The 19,503-nt window shown below is 38.0% G+C and overlaps 1 protein-coding gene and 1 non-coding gene across 2 annotated transcripts; both read left to right on the forward strand.

The window, feature by feature from the left end:
* The first annotated feature begins 2,763 nt into the window (after window positions 1-2,763).
* Window positions 2,764-17,476, forward strand: TMX1 (thioredoxin related transmembrane protein 1). The gene is made up of 8 exons (XM_019451826.2): window positions 2,764-3,018; window positions 6,268-6,383; window positions 7,944-7,989; window positions 10,332-10,460; window positions 12,429-12,474; window positions 12,576-12,677; window positions 12,794-12,860; window positions 15,729-17,476. Exons 1-8 carry the CDS (start codon window positions 2,867-2,869, stop codon window positions 15,905-15,907), a joined length of 837 nt encoding a protein of 278 aa, XP_019307371.1. The 5' UTR covers window positions 2,764-2,866; the 3' UTR covers window positions 15,908-17,476.
* On the forward strand, window positions 6,732-6,865 carry LOC128773273 (small nucleolar RNA SNORA70). The gene has a single exon (XR_008417549.1). It is a non-coding gene; the product is annotated as a small nucleolar RNA SNORA70 (small nucleolar RNA).
* Window positions 17,477-19,503: the final 2,027 nt, after the last annotated feature.

Genomic DNA, 19,503 nt, shown 5'->3' on the forward strand with positions numbered 1-19,503 from the left:
ATTTGTGTATTTTTTTTAAGGACAGTTTATGTACATAGAAAAATTCTGAAAGCATACAAAAGAAAATGTTATTAGCAATTGCCTATGGGGTGCAAATTGTCACCGAAGATGGAAAAAGATTTTAGAGGGTATCTCTATTCACTTTATAGCCTTCGATACTTGCACATATAAGTCATAAGACTGCATTTTTTTGTAATATAAAAATGCACTTAAAATGAAATTTTAATAAATTATCATGAATGATGTACTGTTAAAAAGAATTATTTATGAATATAAGCTCATTTTATCTTTTTATCAACCCTGTGAGTATAAAAGGCAGTATTAAAAAAATAAAAAAATAAATGCAGCTATTATTTCCATATTACATAAGAATATGTTTATATTCTTTAAAAATTTTTTTTAATGTGTATTCATTTTTGAGAGACAGAGAGAGTGTGAGCAGGGGAGGGGCAGAGAGAGTGGGAGACAGAACTTGAAGCAGGCTCTGGGCTCTGAGCTGTCGGCACAGAGCCTGACGTGGGGCTTTAACTCATGAAATGCAAGATCATGACCTGACATGAAGTCAGAGGCTTAATTGACTGAGCCACCCAGGTGCCCCTATTCTTTTTATGTACACCCCATACATTATAATAAAAGCATGGCATATCTATAATTATCATTTTCCTCATTCATTCATTCAACGAATATTTATTGAGCATTTATTACATATTAGTTTCTAATAGTGGCTAGGCACTATACCTTAGGGATTATAGTAGTGAACAAAATAGAGAAGTTTTCCACTGTCGTGAAACTTACATTCTTACTGAGTGAGGAAAGAAATCAGTTAATAAACAAGGACATCAGTTTAATACTTAGAGTGGACTAATATTTAGAGTGGACTAATATGATGGCTCTAATATGACTTTTAAGAGGTAACATTCAAGCTGAGATCAATGACAAAATGGAGTCATATGAAGACTGGTGGATAAGTAGTAAGTAAAGGGAACAGACAATGCCAATTCTCTAGTGTGAGAATGCATGTGACACATTCAGGGAACCACTGGAGGGTAGCAGGCTAAGGAGGAAGAGAGCAAATACTAAGTGAGGGAGCAGTTAGGTAGGTAGAAGATCAAGTAGGACTTTTTAAGTACTAGTAATGAGTTTAAGAAGTTTGGATTTAAGTAAAGTGGGAAGCACTTGGAGGGTTTTCAAGAGAAACAGCTTGATCTTATTTAAGGAAGCAAAGAGAGGACACAGGGAGATCAGTTGGGAATCTATTATCTTAGTAGAGGCAAGGGATGATAGAACCTTGGACTAGGGTGTTGCTATGCAGATGGAAATTAGTGATCAAATGCAGGATATGTTTTGGAGGTTGAGTTTATGGGACTTGTTGATGGAGTACATGAGGAAGGGGTGAAGAGAGAAACAATCAAGAATTAGAATGGAAATTTTTGTCTTGAGCAACCTGATGGACCTTGGGGCTTTTTACTGACATGGAAGACTAAGAGAGGGAGAATCAAGAATTTTATTTTTTGGCCACATAATGTTTGAGCTGCCTATTCTATATCCAAGAGATGTCCTGCAAAGAGTTGAATACATATGTCCAAAGTGCCCAGAGTGGGAATGACAGGTAAGACTGAGGTCTTTTACGTCCAGATTGAGGTTTATCTGGAGGAGTGTGCAGATACAAAGAGAAAAAGGGGCCAGTACAGCATCCTACTAGGATTTCTAGGGCAAACCAATGCCTAGAAATCACAGAGAGGACCAACCAAGAAGTTTCAGAAGAAGCAGCTAGTGAGGAAGGAAAAAAAGCAATCAGGTGAGGCTCAACTGAAGGCAAGATAGTAAAGCAGCTTCAAGGAGGGCGTGGTCACTGTAGAATACTGCTGTCAGTGAAGAAAGATGAATACTGAGCAGAAACAATTGGCTTTGTTAACATGCAGATCACTAGTGTCCTAGAAAGAGCCTTCAGTGTCAGGGTGAGGGAGTCAGCCAACTAGAGTGAGTTTAGGAGAGAAATTGAGGTGAGATGTAATTGCAACTATTATCATTTGACTAATACTTTCTAAAGACAGTGCACATTTTGATTTGTATTTGCATTTACAAATGCCTGGGGAAAAAAATCTCAAATATTTGCTACAAGCCTATGTGTTTTGTTCCCATGTTGAATTTCAGATTTGGCATCTCTGTAACTACTGCATTTAAAAACAAATTGAGGTATAACATACATTCTAAAGTGCATAAAGTGCACTAATCTCAACGGGTACAGCTTGATGGTTTTTTATGTGTACGCCCTTGTAACCAACTGTTCAAAGATAAGGAATGTAAAAGTATCCCAGAAGATTCCCTTGTGCACCTTTCCAGCCTGTAATCCCCTACAAGAAAATCAAAATTCTGACTTACATAAACATCCATTAGCTTTACTACAAAAATTTCCAAAAGAAACAAATGAAAACTCTAAAGGGCGCTTAATTGGACACTTCTTTAGTGTAAACTTACCAACTGGCTTGAGTAAGTATGAATACCAATCATTTGGCGCCAAAAGGTGAAACAATATTTAAGCCAGGCCGCTCCGTAGCCCCGCCCCACTCCCTACACCACGCCCCCTGCTTGCTCTTTTCCTTCCGAACAATTCTAGGGCTCGCCCGGCGTAGGGAAGAAACCGCTTTTCTGTCATGCGCACTAGGGATTGGCTCTTTTCCCTCTCTACAAACCAGTAGGACCGGGCATCGTCCTGCGCATTGAGAGTTTCCCAGGAACGCGCGCGCGCGCGCGCAACTGCGCGGTCATGCGCATGAGCAGATTAGCTCTCTGAGGGCGGAAGTGAGGAGCGGCTGCGCAAAGGTGGGGGGCGCTGCGCTTGCTGTGGGGTGGGCGAGCTGCAGAAATGACGGCCTCCAGGAGTCCCGTGGTTCCTGTGGCAGTGTTGCTGCTGTTGGCTTGCGGGGCTCCCTGGACCCACGGGCGGCGGAGCGACGTGCGCATCATCACAGACGAGAACTGGAAAGAGTTGCTGGAAGGAGAGTGGATGATAGAATTGTGAGTGTGGGGCGGTTGTCTCGGGTCCCCTCGGTGGGCCGGGAGGTCCCGGCTGCTGTATCTAAATCTGGACACACGCTTCACTTCCATTCAGCTCAGGCGGGTCCCAGCTTACCCAGAACTGCCACTCGGAGCCGACGACCCAGAGCCTGACTCCTCCAGATCCCTAAAGTCCTCTTCGGATCGGCCGCTGGCTTGGTCCCACCCCCTCGTTTCTAACCAGGGAATATTAAGTTTCTTCTAAATGGTTTCGTTTCTAGTACTGTGGTGCGCCTAAGAGATAGAGTTCAACTTCGCATTTTTTCTACTTTTCATGACTTTGGGGGTGGAAGTGGTTGGTTTGACTAATTCCTATACAGTTATTTATTTTAGAATCATCCTTCGCAAACTTCTAGACTTACTCTTCACCAAACTTTATAAAAGAGGAGATTGAGCAGAGCTCCTCTCCTTTTGTCTTTTATCCTTTAAAAGTCCATTCGTAGTGTTGGAATTTGAGACTTTTCACATTTTATTTTATGGATTAAGTATATTTTAATTTTAAATGCTGAGTAAATTCAACTTGGATTATTGTTAATTTTTTTTTTTTTTTTTTTGCTTTATCTTGTTTTTGTTTTTTTCTCTCTGCACGTCTCATTTTTCTTTTGGATTCGTGTTTCTGCAAAGTACTTATTGCTCAATGTCCTGGATTGTTACTCTCAGATATAAGTGTTATTGCAATAAAAAATAAAGTTAACGTATGAGAGTGATTATAAACTCTTAGGACCATCAGGTCATCATTTACTGTTTGGAGGAAACCACGTGTCTGTGGTGATTCTGTTCTACTAAGGTCCCCTTTGCATCTGTAGAAAATAAATTGCTTTTGCTTTAGTTGCTAAATTGGTGATGGTGGTAGTGCTATTGATCATAGTGGTATTAGTGATATTAGTAAAAAACACCACTTTTGGGTGTTAACTGTACCAGACACTGCTAAACACTTTATATACATTATACTATTTAATTTTTTACAATCCTTTAAGATCGGCATTATTTCCCACATTTTACAGGTGAGAGAAATACCTAAGGGTTTTAATTAATCTGTCCTGGTATTGCTATACTGGCTTTCCTTTGCAGTGCCTAAGCGTAGGTATGCAGTAATTGTTAGAATGGTCCCCTTCTTTAACAGGGTTCAGATGAGTGTTTTCCTGTATGCTTGGGTTGCCAGTTAATGGATGAAGGTGGACGTCCCCAAGGGAGAGCGCAGAAGGCCAAATCGATAACTGTTGAGTCATAAAATCAAAAAAGGCATAGAACATTTATATGGAGTAAAAGATAGGGGAAATTGTTTATGCACTATACATTTAATCTGTAACTTAGTGAAATGAAATTTTAGGCAACATTGAAGCTGCAGCCAAGAGGAAATATAACCAGGGACAACATTTGATTTTTATTGTCATGAATAAGTTGTTTTAGATTGTGCCCATAAAATATTTACGGTTTCATAAATAGTAATTAAACAATAGTGATTATGAATTTATATACAAAATATAGTCAAGTAATACTTCAGGGTTTTTAAAAAAATTTTTCTTTAATGTTTATTTTTGAGAGAGAGAGAGCACGAGCTGGGGAGGGGCAGAGAGAGAGGGAGACACAGAATCTGAAGCAGGCTCCAGGCTCCATGCTGACAGCACAGAGCCTGACACGGGGCTCGAACCCACAAACTGTGAGATCATGACCTGAGCCAAAGTCAGACAACAGACTGAGCCACTCAAGCACCCCTTGAGGGTTTTTTTTTTTTTTTTTTTAACTGATTTGATCAATCTATGTAAATACAGTGGTCAAAAGTTAAGTATTTGGGGATTTGAATTAGAACTTCTCTGTGAAATTAGACTATACTGTAGAACTTGTTCTTATTTTTTTCCCCCTTAGCTTACTGATTTACATGTTAAGACTTTAAAAAGCACAAAAGGAACTTGTAAGGGGGATCGAGTATTGCTAATGAATGATAGTCTGCTCTTATTACAAGTCTGTTATCTGCATTAAACCCATCCTGATCAGTTTTGTTGCCGAGATATTTTTATTGAAATACAATCTGTTGTTAAGGACTTTTGCTTTCATGTATGGTACTGGTCTTGTTTCCCAGTGTCTATTACTTTTAGGAGTTTTATTTTCATAACATAAGTTAAAATATAATGAAATGCAGAAACTGAACTCTTGTGTTCAGCAAGTACAGGCTTTATTCTTCCATTAAAAAAAAAAAAAAAACTGAGTCAAATTGAAAGATAATACACAATAAAGTGAAGAATAAAATCCTGGAGAAAAATCAGGGCCTTGAAAGATGCTGAATACCAGAGGAGTAATTAAAATGCTAATAAGCTTGGCCATAGATTTGTAAACCTGAGGTTTTAGAAACTGGCTAACCAAGGACTGGCCAAAGGAATTTTGTATGGTCTGTCCAGTGTTTGTGTCCGGGTTAATTTTTGAGGTAACATTTTTACATAAATATGCAGATTTTCAGCTTCTTTTAAATAAGGTAGAGCCTGCTACCTAGCCAGAAATCCCCTTGTGGCAATCATGCTGAGTGGAGGTTCCCCTCATAAGGAGCATGCATTTCCTTTTTCGCCACAGCCCTGGGCACTTCCTATTTTTCTCCTTACTAGCCCCTTGCCTTTGTGACTCCTGTAGTGCAAATTATTCGAACGGGTGAACTCCAAATTTGGTTTTGAGTTTTCTGGTGGCCACGTATTCATAGAGAGATCCAAAGGTTTTCAAAGAGCTGTTTTGGGGGGCTCCTGGGTGGCTCAGTGTGTTGATCTTCGGTTGAGCATCTGACTCTTGATTTCGGCTCAGTTCATGGCTCAGTTCATGATCTCACAGACGTGAAATCAAGCCCAGTTTCTGGCTCCAAGCTGAGCGTGGGGCTCTCCCTCTCTTTCTGTCTCTCTGCCTCTTCCCTGCTCAAATGGGTGCGCACTCTCTCACTCAAAATATATAAACTGATTAAAAAACAAAGACTGGCATGTAAACTTACGAACTTATTTTTGTGTCTGAAGAACTTATTCTCAAAATTTTACATAATGAGCATCATCAGTTATAGTTTTGATTTTCAGAATGTTAGCTCCACAGTTAAAACTCTTTCATCTTCACAGAATTAACCACTTTGCTATCTTGTTTTTAGTATAAAACAGTCTTCACAAATTACACATTTAGAATTGTTATATCTAGATGGTCATATTAGAATGCTTAACTTTTTTCTTAAACTGTATTTTATAGTTATGCTCCATGGTGTCCTGCCTGTCAGAATCTTCAACCAGAATGGGAAAGTTTTGCTGAATGGGGAGAAGATCTTGAGGTTAATGTTGCAAAAGTAGATGTCACAGAGCAGCCAGGTACTGTAAGTCTGTGGTTAGTCTGCAAATTGGGTTGATATGTTCATCCTGTTTGCCACATCACTTGGTCTTAACTGCCTTTCATTAGGTTTTGAAAACATAACTGTCTGGGGGCGCCTGGGTGGCTCAGTCTGTAGAGCGTCCAACTCCAGCTCAGGTCATGATCTCGAGGTTCAGTTTGTAGATTTGAGCCCCACGTCAGGCTCTGTGGGAGCCTGGAGCCTGCTTCAGATTCTGTCTCTCCCACTCTCTCTGCCCCTCCCCTGCTCGCAGTCTGTCTCTGTTTCTCTCTCTCTTAAAAAATAAGTAAACATTTAAAAAAAAAAAAACACATAACTGCATAACTGTCTGCAGTACTTATGCTGACTCACCCGCCTCCCTGGTGAGGGATCCTTGTGCAGTGGCTACAAAAAGCAGATTCTGTGGTTGTGTATGCAGCTCATTCCTTTTAGGTGTTGCTGTAAGGGACCTTGGGGGCCGTGCCCTCTCCCTGTTCTGGCCCATGTAACTGCCTTTGATCTTTTTTTCCTTTGTATCCCAGACCCCAGACTAGCATGTAAGATGCCTTTGAGAAGTCCTAGAATACTGTGGTTTAGGTGGACATTGGCCAAGCCACCATTTGCATCCATATACCAAGCTTCAGAATAAAGAGCATGTGGTGGAGGTTTTTTGTAGAGCCAAGGGTACATTCTCTGACAAGTGAACCCAATCTCTTAATTGGGTTTCAAATTTAATAACCTGTGGTTTGAGGGCATGCCCTTAATACAAAGCTCTCATGTCTGTGGGGTCAAATACACTCCTGACTTGGCCCCCTGAACAAGTGGCAGGCCCTGCTCTTAAGGATGCTCCTTTCTTAGACCAGCCTCATCTTACCTGATCTTGGTCACAGTAAACCTGGGTTGTTGATTCTGTTCTCACCCCAGATGGTAATAAGAGCTAATATTTATTGAGCACTTAGTACAAGTATTGCTCCAAGTGTTTTGCATTTGTTATATAATCCTTATACAACCTTGTGAGTTAGGTAATATGAGAAAACTGAGGCATAGAGAGATGAACTCTCAGTTATATTAGAGCTTAACACATGGTTAATAATGTTATTGTTACTGCTCATCTTAGGAAAGATTGAAAATATTTTCCGTTTTTAACATCTTAAACTCTTTGTTTTTTGAATGGCAAGTGGTATTTCATTTGATTTTAGATCTTTCTAAGACTACTGTTATATTGTGCCGCCCTGTGACTCATCGCTGGTAGTCTTATCACATAGTGGTATAGTTGATGAAATGTTAATATATATATTCACAGACATCTTCAGTATTCAAGCCTTACATACTTTTAATTGAGATAATGTGCAGTAGTGTTGATTTTAAAGTTGCTTCAAGTACATAATTGGGATTTTTTTCATTGTTACAAAGCTCAACTGTTTTTAGGTATAATTTCATATTCATTCCCTATTAGTATTTAAATAATTCAGAATCAACTTTTAAGTAGTAAGTGATTGTTGGCTCATATAAAACCTGTTGTTTCTTGTATTTGTTTCTAATGTTTCCTTATCATTTTTAGGACTGAGTGGACGATTTATTATAACTGCTCTTCCTACTATTTATCAGTAAGTATTTGAAGATTCTATCGTTAAGGGGAAGGATGCAGCATAGTATAATCAGAATAAAAGACCTCTGGCCTGAATCATGTTTAAAGAGCATTATATTCAGTAAGGCTCAGTTTGTCCTTCATGCTATTGTAGGTGCGTTAGATGGATGACGTATGAAATACTTCTGGTCACAGAGGTTTGTAACTATTTTGTAACCTCCTGAACTCAGAGGTTCACATGACATGGTGTGATACCATGTAGCATAGTAAAGATTATGAGCCCAGGTTTGTGTTAAGTCCTGTAGAAAGTTTGGTGAGGAAAAAAAATCACTGGGCAGGGTGGTTCCTGGAGAACATGGGAATATAAACGCAACCTCAGAGGTAGAATTTTCAAAAGAGTGTAGAAGTAAGCATTCCATCCTTTGGATACTCTCACCAACAGTCATAAATAGGAACGCGGTGTGTTCAAAAATTAGCTAGGAAAGGGCTGTAGCTCAGTCTTCAGACGGTAATTGGTGAAATGGTTGAGTGTTAAGTCAGAATGAACAAGATTATGTAGTTTTCTGTGTCAGGTCTTTTAGTTTGAATTTATCTTCTAAACTGGGGATAGGAAATCTCAAATCTGTACAGGCATACCTTGTTTTACTGTGCTTCACAGATGTTGCATTTTCACAAATTGAAGGTTTGTAGCAACGTTGGATCAGGTGGGTCTGTCTGCACCATTTTTCCAATAGCATTTGCTCACTTTGTGTCTCTGTGTCACATTTTGGTAATTCTTGAAATATTTCAGACTTTTTCATTATTATGTCTTCTGGTGGTCTGTAATAAGTGATTATAGCTTGCTGAAAGCTCAGATGATGTTTAGCATTTTTTAGCAAGAAAGTATTTTTAGATGAAGATATGCATAATGTTTTAGACATAAAGTTCATTCAGCTGGTGGCTTGTGTGGCAGGAGGTACTTTCCTCATTTAAATTTCTGAAAGCAAGTTGGCAGTTTTTTGTGTTTCTAGCTCACTTTTCTTTGGCATCTTTTTTTTCATGTGTGTATCTGTTTCTCTGTGCCTTTGTATTCACCCCTGCTCCTTTTGTATCTATTCATATGTATATTCTTCCTCTCTGGAAGTGCTACTGTTCCTTTTTACTCCGTCCTTTTCTCCACTTCCCCCTTTACTGGTTCTAATCAGTGTCTTCCATTTTCCTTCTCCCTTCTTAACATCCCCTGAACTTCCAGAATTTCCTGTCCTTCTTTTATAATTTTATTTTAATGTTTTATTTACTTTTGAGAGAGAGAGAGACAGAGTGTGAGCGGGGGGAGGGGCAGAGAGTGAGTGAGACACAGAATCTGAAGCAGGCAGCAGGCTCCAGGCTCTGAGCTGTCAGCACAGAGCTCAACACGGGGTTCCGGGGCTCGAACCCACAAACTGCGAGATCACGACCTGAGCCAAAGTCAGATGACTGACTGAGCCACCCATGCGCCCCTCCTGTCCTTTTTTTAAAATTTTTTTTTTTTTTTAACGTTTATTTATTTTTGAGACAGAGAGAGACAGAGCATGAACGGGGGAGGGTCAGAGAGAGGGAGACACAGAATCCGAAACAGGCTCCAGGCTCTGAGCTGTCAGCACAGAGCCTGACATGGGGCTCGAATCCTGGGCCCATGAGATCATGGCCTAAGCTGAAGTTGGATGCTTAAATGACTGAACCACCCAGATGCCCCTAGACTGGCAGTATTATTTAGGGTAGTTTGGAAATAGTGAAGTTGTGGGAGTAGGGAGAGCATTTTTGAGCCTTTGAGAACTCCATACATTGGGAAGGGGAAGGAGGAGGCAGATGTCAGGAAGAATGCAAAGCATACTGTAAAATAGAATCACTGAAATAGGAGGAAAGGAAACACTACCAGATACCTCCAGCAATTTAAAGTAGCATGGTTAAGATGATGTGATCATGGCTGAAAATACCAGAAAAATGCCTTCAATTTTTAACCTGTAGCTTAAAATAGCTAATAATTAGTAAGTGCCAGATACTGTCTAACAACTTTTCATGTAGCCATCCTTTTAAGATGTGCATTGCACCTTTATTGAGGTATAATTTACATAGAACTATGGTTTCATAATTTTATAATTTGGAAAAGTAATAATAATTGTAAGGCTTATGATTCTTTATAATGCCACTGCTTAAATAAATTTGGAACCAAGATGTTATGAGTTGGTAATTAGTGTTGTTACTTGTGCAATTTCTTACTTGTGCATTACTAATGATTTTGAATATAAGGATTGATTATAAAATGAGGTTAAAGAAAAAGCAAAACAAATGCTAAGTTTATTTATTTGGTGCTGTTTAATATTTAATTCTGATCCCCTTTAGTTGTAAAGATGGTGAATTTAGGCGCTATCAGGGTCCAAGGACTAAGAAGGACTTCATAAACTTTGTAAGTGAGAAAGAGTGGAAGAGTATTGAACCCGTTTCATCGTGGTTTGGTCCAGGTTCTGTTCTGTAAGTATGAGGGATTTTTCTTTTATCTATTTCAGAATTAATTGGACCAGATAATTATATTTTGTGGAAATAAAGCATTCATACCCAGTTTTAGTTCTTGGACTCTTAAGGTACATTCATACTTACTGCGATATTTGTAGTTTGACTTTTTCTTCTAAGTCAGATACTTTGATCTTTGGTAAGCTAGAAGGAGGCGTACGCTAAAATTAAGTTGAAAGCCTTTTCAGGAATATTTTAGCTCTGCAGATAATAGTCATTTGTATCCTCAAAAACGAATCGATCTCCCTGAGCAATGTAATTGGTAAAGCTATCATTTCAGCTTAATATTTGAATAAGCCTCAAACGTGTGCCTACTCTTGTTACTGTTATATTTTATACCGTTATATTTTAGTTCTTAATGTGATTGCATTATTCTACCCATCTGATAATTTTTTGGTTGAATGGGATGGATGAACAATGAACTTAATGGTATGGGTAACCACTGGGCTTAATCTATAGCTGGATATATGGAGCAGTAGTGATTGGAAATAGCAAGAGTATTTTCAGCTAGCCTTTGGGGTATAAGGCCTCTCAGGTCATATGAGAGATATCTGGAAATAATGAGTTTTGGTGAGGTCTCCATGGACTCATCCTGGTTTGGCTAAGTTATCTCTTCCTGTCTCCTCACCACATTTGCCCTTAGAGGTTGGGGAGTTGTTACACCAACGGTGTAAGGTATAAAAATGCTCTGGATTCTGGGAGTGGAGGAAAGATCAGCCCTAAGTGATATTTTGAAATCGAATTTTGTCTTTAGCTCCTTTCCTTTTCACCTCTTTTCCTGTGAAAATCTCTAAATTGAATGGTCCTGTAGCTGTCAGAATTCCCCTTACTGAACCACCATGCCCTAGTATTCCTGATAGAATCTAATTAGTGCTGATTATAGTGAGGCTACACATTGCTTTATGTTTCAGTTCCCTGTTCCTATGCCCATTTGCAATTTAAGTGACAGAAGCAACATGATCGAACCACATTTTTGTGTCGGACTGAAATTGCTCCTGATTTTTGTTAATTTGAAATCTCCTAGACGAATCTTACCCTCTCTAGTAGAAGAAGGTATTCCTTGTACGTCTTTGTTGAATCCTCAGGGATTCAGCAGTGCATGCCTTTTTTATTGGTGGACCGAGTGAGAGACACTTGTAGTGTCGGCAGGCTCACCCACCCAGTGTGGGCAGTCGGAGTAGGTCATCCTGCATGCAGGAACTTTGGCTTAGGTGTGAATTGATCTATATGTTGGTGGCAATCCTTGTGCTAGAGAGGAAGCAAACCCTTCTTAGTTTTGCCTTTTTCTAACTGTCTAAACTACTTGGGTTTATGTGAAAATAATAATTATTTATGTTTATATGATGTCTTAGCATTTATTTCATATGAAATTTCTTTGTATATCCTTAAATGATATCAAACTAATACAAATTAAGATTATTTAATTTTAATACAAAAGGGGAATAATTCTTAGGTGGGAAGGATCAGTTCAACAAGTATTCCCAGTTCTTCCTTCAGGCTCCCTTCTCTCCTCATTCTTTGGAGGGATTTTAAGGGTTAATAAGAGTTGTCATTTGCTTATAGTACACTTGACTTTAGGCAACTGGTTCCTTAGAGCTTGTAACCCGTTATGCAGAGTATATTGGAGACATCATCAGATGAAAGGTGAAAGGCTAAAGTCAAAGCAGTAGGGAAAGGGAAAAAGTTACCAAGTTTTATTTATGAGGACATCACATAGTGACAGCAGTTCAAGAACTGTTCATTTTTATTAATAGGAATTCCTAATACAAGCTTGAAATCAGCGATGTATTGCTAGTCTTGATTAACACCAGCAATAAAATCTGTTATGTTAGGGAAATTATAGCCTGAAAAATAGAAGATCTAGATATGCACACATTCTCTTTCAAAGGTATGTGTCCTATTCAGTTTTTTAATCCTTTTTTCTTTCAGGATGAGTAGTATGTCAGCACTCTTTCAGCTATCCATGTGGATCAGGGTATGGGCTAGAGTTTTATTTCTATTTGAAACATTTTTGACACTACCCGAGTTTTTTAAACAACCAGGGTTTTTAAGTTTATTCTTTCCTTTTGATTTTAGACTTGCCATAACTATTTTATTGAAGACCTTGGATTACCAGTTTGGGGATCATACACAGTTTTTGCTTTAGCAACTCTGCTTTCAGGACTATTATTGGGACTTGTAAGTACTTCATTTTCAGAGTACATGGAAGAAAAATATTTTAAAATCTGATGATTGAATGTAGGTACACTAAGCTCTATCATATACATTCAGATTACTTGTGTTTATTTTCGCAGTGTATGATATTTGTGGCAGATTGCCTTTTTCCTTCAAAAAGGCGTAGACCACAGCCATACCCTTCCAGTAAGTATATTTTTAACGTTTATTTTTTATTCGCCATAATTCTGTTCATTTCTGTGAACACAATCACACATATAGCAAGTTGCTTGTTTAGCTTAGGTTTCTAAATGTGGAACAATAGTTTACGTCAGAAACGGAAGGAGGATATATATTTCATGTAAGAATTCCAGCCTGGATTTTAGAACATAGTTGTTTTCTTGGCTTTTGTAATGTGGAGATTTTTAACATCGCGTATAACTTGCAGATACTTAATAACCCTGATCTGGTGTCATTTTATTTGAAAATTTCATGATATTCATGGATCCATTTGAGTATACTGGAGTCAGAAAGAGTTGAGTATGTTCTACTCTGGTAGTCGTTCATTATTATGGTGGCCACATTTGAAGGTTTTTCTTTGAATCGTAGCCAAGTCTAAGTTTTTCTGGTAGGATATTCGGGAAAGCAGTTCCTGTAGCTGATTGAGGATTTGCATTAACACTGTACTACAAGATGAGTTGATATAATTAGAAGTATTCACTGCTATCTGTCTTAATATAATTGCTCTCAGCATTTGGTTTAATCTTGAAAATTACACTGTTAGGGAAGCCCTCCTGTTTGCTGTTTATAAAGAACTCTCACTTTGTGCCCTCCCATTCACTTTTCAGCAGCTCTCTAGATTGTATGAGTGATACTCTTCATTTTGTGGTTGGGGAAAGTAAGGCTCAGAGAGATGAACTATTTTTCTAGGGTCACAAAGAAGTGACAGAGTAGAGAGTAGAACCTAAAGTAGACTACAGGCATGACATTTTCATTGTGCCACCTTTTGTGACTTTAGGAATTATCGAGGTCAGAACTCCTGAAGTGAAATCAGTCAAGATTGCATTTACAGTCTACCTTGTTCATCGGATAGCTGACAGGTTATCTTTTCATTTCTTAGATGGTTGCATCAATACCGAAAAGGACACGTACAGGGGAAGAATTCATTCTATCCAGCAAGAGCCACTGACTTGTAGGGAAAGAAATGTGAACACAGATTACTTAAAAGACAATTTAAAAGTTGGTGGATGTACATTTAATACTTATATCATTGAAAAACCTTAAATCTAACAGCAAATTAGTTTCAAGTAATCTGTGGCACGACTGATAGATTTTAACCTGGACTTTAATATGATACCACCCCTTCTATAGCAGGCCACGTGATTTGAGTTGTTTTTCAATGTCTGTGTTCAGCTTTGATGTTGAGTTGCCAGGGAAAGACCCAACTCAGTCTGGCTTTAAGCAAAATAGGGATTTACTGCTTCATGTAGCAAGGAAGTCTGAGGGCAGAGTTGGCTGGATCCTTGGGCTCAAATGTTAAAGATGTTGTGTTTCTGAACCGCTTTGTTTTCCATGTCTTTCCCTGCTTCATTTTTGCTCTTTCCAGTCCTTAGCATAAAATGAGTAAGAAAGCAGTGGCTCACAATCCAGAGTAGGAAGTATGCTTTTTCCCTACACCCAGCTATCTTTTGGAAAAATTTTGGTGCACTATACTTGTGTAAAGAGCTCACTTTTTGGAACAGTCAGTGTAAACCAGGGTTTCTCAACATGGACACTTTTTACCTTTTGAGATGGATAATTCTTAATTGTGGCAGGCTGTCATTTGTAAATTGTTGGGTGTTGAGCATCATCCCACACGTTGGCAGCAGCACCGCTCCTCTTAGTGGTGACAACCAGAAATATCTCCAGACAGTGCTAAGTGTTCCTTGGCAGTGGTGGGGCCCGGGGAGCAAGACCACCCCCCATGGAGAACCATTGTTGTAGGCTGTAGTGCCTACCACAGCTACATGGGGTGTGCTACTGGGAAGGGGCCATTAACCCAGCTGAAAGAGCAATGTCAGACCAAACCACAGAGTGCCCACCATGTGGTCATTTCTTCTCGTGTTTTTTTCTGCCTTACGCTCTCAGGCCTCCCTACTCTGCTCAGGATTGCCTAAGATTAAGGCAGTCTAGGATCGCGGAATAGACTAAAGTCTCTTGGCCCAGTTCTGTGTTCTGTATCTCAGTAACATGGTGTGTTCGAAGTTTAGGTTAACTAGCAACAGGTCCTGTAAAAAAAAATGGAAAAGGTGTGTGTGTGTGTGTGTGTGTGTGTGTGTGTGTGTGTGTGTGTGTATGTGTACACGTACATAGTTAAAAATTCATTGAGCTGTGCGCTTAAGCTTTATACATTTTATTGTTTGTAATTATGCCTTAACAAAATTATATATGTGAGGAAGAGGAAGCACACTTGTGAAACTCCTTGGAGAAGAAAAACACAATGGATAGGAATATAACGTTGTAAATGTCTGATTGCTGCTCACCTAGAAACTGAAACGGGTAGTGTTGAAGTTTGTTTCATTGCACTTATTAACTGGAAGATTTAAGAGCAAATAAATATGGTTCTATTTAACCTAGTATATTTTCTTACAACATCCACATGCACGCACAGCATTAATTCTGGTTTATTAATTTCGGTTCAATTTATAAACAGGCAGGTGATTACAGTGAATTTGGTAAATAAGATGGATCTTTCAAACCAATTTTCATTTTTATGGTGTCACTTATTTTTAAAGATAACTTTTTCCTTTTAGAAATCTAAACTTATGATTGATAAATAAAATCCGAAGCAGTTTATGGGCCTATGAATCGTGTCTTGATTTTACTGTAGTGGAACTCTAATACATCAATGAACAAAACCACTTCTGGGTCTTTATCTTTTTCTGTTGTAATGCCCACCATGAATGTTGTCTGTGTGCATACAATGTGATTATAGTATTACTGACTATATTCCCTATGCTGTACTTTTCATCTTTGTTACTTATTTTATAACTGGAAGTGTGTACCTCTTAATCCCCTCTGGTCTTTATCTTTAAGAAAAATTATTACCAGAATCTTCTCAACCTTTGAAAAAAGTGGAGGAGGAACAAGAGGCTGATGAAGAAGATGTTTCAGAAGAGGAAGCAGGAAGTAAAGAAGGAACAAACAAAGACTTTCCACGGAACGCCATTAGGCAACGTTCTGTGGGTCCTTCTTTGGCCACAGATCAATCCTAGTTGATTTTTATAGATATCATAATATGATTTTGGCAGAAACAGAAGATGGATCATTTTGGTTTGAAGTAAACTGTGACATGCTTGTACGTTGCAGGGTTCAGTCTAGATTGTCATTAGATTGGACAGACTATCTTCAGAAAATAAAAGTAGCACTACGTAAAAAAGTTTGAAATAGGATTTAAGAACAACAGTATGATGGTTTAAACAATTCTTTAGGTTTTGAAAAATCTGGTGCCAAGCAATAAGGTTTGAGTATTTTTATTTAATAATGTTTCAGATCTTCTGAGTTGAAAAATTACATTTCCCGAGTATTGCATTATTGAGGTATTTTTGGAGATTACTTTGGAGAAGATTTCTCATTTGATATAATTTTTCTCAGTTTCACTGTGTGAAAAAAAGAACATATTTCCCATAAATGGGAACTTTGCCCATTGACTCGAGAAATGTGTGGTTCAGTGACAACTCTGGTCATTTCACAAATATAGTCCAAAATTTCTTCATATTTTTAGATTATGCAACTAATAAAGACTACCTTGCTTTAATTAGTTTTCTACACATGGTAATATAGGATATTCTCCTGATTTAGGAAGTTTTTATGTAAGTCCATGGTGTTATCTTGATTCCTATAAAGGTCGGTTGCCTTTTTTTGTTCCCCTCTGTTCACTGTATGGTTTATGTTTTTCTTACCATGGGTTACATTTTCTTTTTCTAAATTGGATAATTTTCTGGAAACATTTTTCATGCTTTAATAAATAGCCCTTTTTGTTTCAACTGAAGCTTACTGAGGATTCCTTAAAATTGAAAAGCTGTTTACTGATCATTTAAAATTTTGGCCACTCATTTCAGATTTTATGTCATTCTGTTGAACTTCTGAGGTTTTTGTTCGTTTGTTTTGCACATGAAGGTGAACATTCCTGATTTTTATTTGATCTTGTAGAAAAGCCTTGATATTTTACATTTTGAAAATTCATAGAAGCTTAATTTGATATAAAATAAAGTTACCATTCTACTCAGGAAAAAGCATCTTATAGTGTATGTTTTCACTGTATATTCATCATCACAGAAAATTCTTAATTGATTTTACAAAGTCTGTGTATGCTTGATGTTTAAAAATCATAACATTCTTACGTTTTTGAACACAAAGTCTGTATTCTGCTGTACTTTTTATTGTGTAGTGTTTCACAGGTGAGCATCAGCAGGATGGGACATTTAATATAATTTTACACCTCAAAGAGTACAGAGCTTTCACTTTACAGCAAAAGGGGGGGGGGTGTTGGGTGGCAGTAAGAACTGTATTATCTACAAGAAGGGGAAAAGCCATAACTCAGAATGAATCACTTGCCCATTATTTAATAGACAATTTCTGTAATGTCCTGTTTTGTCTAGATTCTGCTGTGTGAATCCATTAGACTTATACAGTATCATAATGTACAACAGTTTTCTTCAAAGACCTTGCCTTTAGAATATTAAATATTCTACCATTGAAGAGTTTTGGATGTATAGTAATTTTGTGATGCTTTAGAAAAATAGACTAAGCACAAAATAAACTTTTCTAAGCACTTCACTAAAGGCTGGAGACAAGTGTGATTTCTAGTTGCATATTTAGAAGTACTTCATTACTTTGTATTTAACAATGTTCAGATGAATAGTTGTGTCACTCTGTTCTTGATTTGTTTAATCAAAAGGCTAGAGTTCTACACATTTTTTTTTTTTGTTATTTGAGATGATAGAGGAAAATAGTACTCATTAATCAGGTGTTCCACTTTCTAGTATTCTAGTATACAAGACATAGACTTTAAGTTCTTAATTAGAAAATACTGTATATACAGAAAATTAAAAGTAGCCTGAATAGGTAGAGACATGATATTTCAGAAAACAGATGGTTTTGCATTTCTTCAAGATTGTCACTCTAGACACCTGAATAATCAATTTTCTGTCATACGAGAGGCATATAGAAACTACAGGATCATTTACCTCTAACAGACTCCTTTTGTTTCCCTTATTGGGTTAAGGGGGCTCAACATAGCAGTTAGTTATAAATCTTAGGAGAGATTAAGGTGCGATATCAGCATCCTGGAGAACTCTGCCCCCCACCCCGCAATAATTATTCAGTGCTAACGTGGAAGTGTAAAACTGATCACTCCAATAGAAAAGACAGTTCTAGGGATGCCTGGGGGGCTCAGTTTGTTGAGCGTCTGACTTCAGGTTATAATCTTGTGATTCGTGAGTTCAAGCCCTGTATCGGGCTTGCTGCTGTTAGCACAGAGCCCACTTCAGATCTGCCACGCTCCCTCTCACTGTCCCTCCCCCGCTGGTGCACTCTCTCAAAAATAAATAAACCTTTAAAAACAAATGCAGGTCTACCACGTACTGCCTAGGTCAGCAAGAATGACAAGTTGTAATGAAGATTCCTGTGTATATATTAGCTTCCATTCACGACGGTTCTTTTTTCTCCACATTCTTGCCAACATTTGTTACCTCTTGTCTTTTTGAGTTAGCCATTCTGACAGGTGTAAAGTGATACCTCATTGTGGTTTTGATTTGCATTTCCCTGAGGATTAGTGATGTTGGGCCTCTTTTCATGTGTCTGTTGGCCATCTGTGTGTCTTTGGGAAATTGTGTAGTCAGGTCCTCTGCCCATTTTTAATAGGATTACTTGGGTGTTTTTGGTGTTGCCCTGTACAAATTCTCATATATTTTGGATATTAGCCCCTTACTGAATAGATCGTTTACAAATCTATCTTCTCTCATTCAGTAGGTTGCCTTTTTATCTTTTGGATAGTTTCCTTCGCTGTGCAAAAGCTTCTTCTTTTGATGTGGTCCCAATAGTTTATTTTTACTTGTATTTCCCTTGCCTAAGGAGACATACCTAGACAATGTTACTAAGGCTGAAGTCAGAGAAATTATTGCCTATGTTTTCTTCTAGATGTTTTATGGTTTCAGGTCTCACATTTAGATCTTTAATCTATTTTGAGTTTATTTTTGTGTATAGTGTGAGAAGTGGTCCAGTTTCATTTGTAAATGATGGTTTTGAAAGCAATTTTCTGTCAAGTCAATTGTGTCCTTATTCAACCGAGTGCATCAAAGGCATAGGTCTGGACTTAATTATATTACGAGATTAACATTTTTGAATAAACATTTTAACTCATTTTAGGATTACCTAGGATATTATGATGCATAACACTAGTTTAAGGTATAATTCTTTCAATAAATTATTTCTTTCCAGTTTTACTGAGGTATGATTGCCAAAACAAATTACTTTTGATAGGGATCTTTTATTAATAAGATAATTAATTTGAGATGGAATTTAAATGAGTGGTCCTACTGAATAAATTGTATAATTCTAAAAGTAAAATTTAAAAAAATTTTTTTAATGTTTATTTATTTCTGAGACAAAGAGAGACAGAGCATGAGTTGGGGAGGGGCAGAGAGAGAGGGAGACACAGAATCAGAAGCAGGCTCCAGGCTCTGAGCTGTCAGCACAGAGCCTGACATGGGGCTCAAACTCAAAAACCGTGAGATCATGACCTTAGCCAAAGTTGGTTGGTCGCCCAACCGACTGAGCCACCCAGGCACCCCTAAAAGTAAAATTTTAA

This window comes from Panthera pardus, unplaced genomic scaffold (genome assembly GCF_024362965.1).
Source record: "Panthera pardus isolate Hobbes unplaced genomic scaffold, ASM2436296v1 HiC_scaffold_24, whole genome shotgun sequence".
NCBI classification, from domain to species: Eukaryota; Metazoa; Chordata; class Mammalia; order Carnivora; family Felidae; genus Panthera; species Panthera pardus.

Bases quoted from the DNA above. Each gene is read 5' to 3' on its own strand.
- TMX1 (XM_019451826.2), top strand. From the start codon at position 2,867: ATGACGGCCTCCAGGAGTCCCGTGGTTCCTGTGGCAGTGTTGCTGCTG. The intron at 7,990-10,331 runs GTAAGTATTTGA...GATCCCCTTTAG, and splicing joins GCTCTTCCTACTATTTATCA to TTGTAAAGATGGTGAATTTA. The intron at 12,678-12,793 runs GTAAGTACTTCA...TTATTTTCGCAG, and splicing joins CAGGACTATTATTGGGACTT to TGTATGATATTTGTGGCAGA.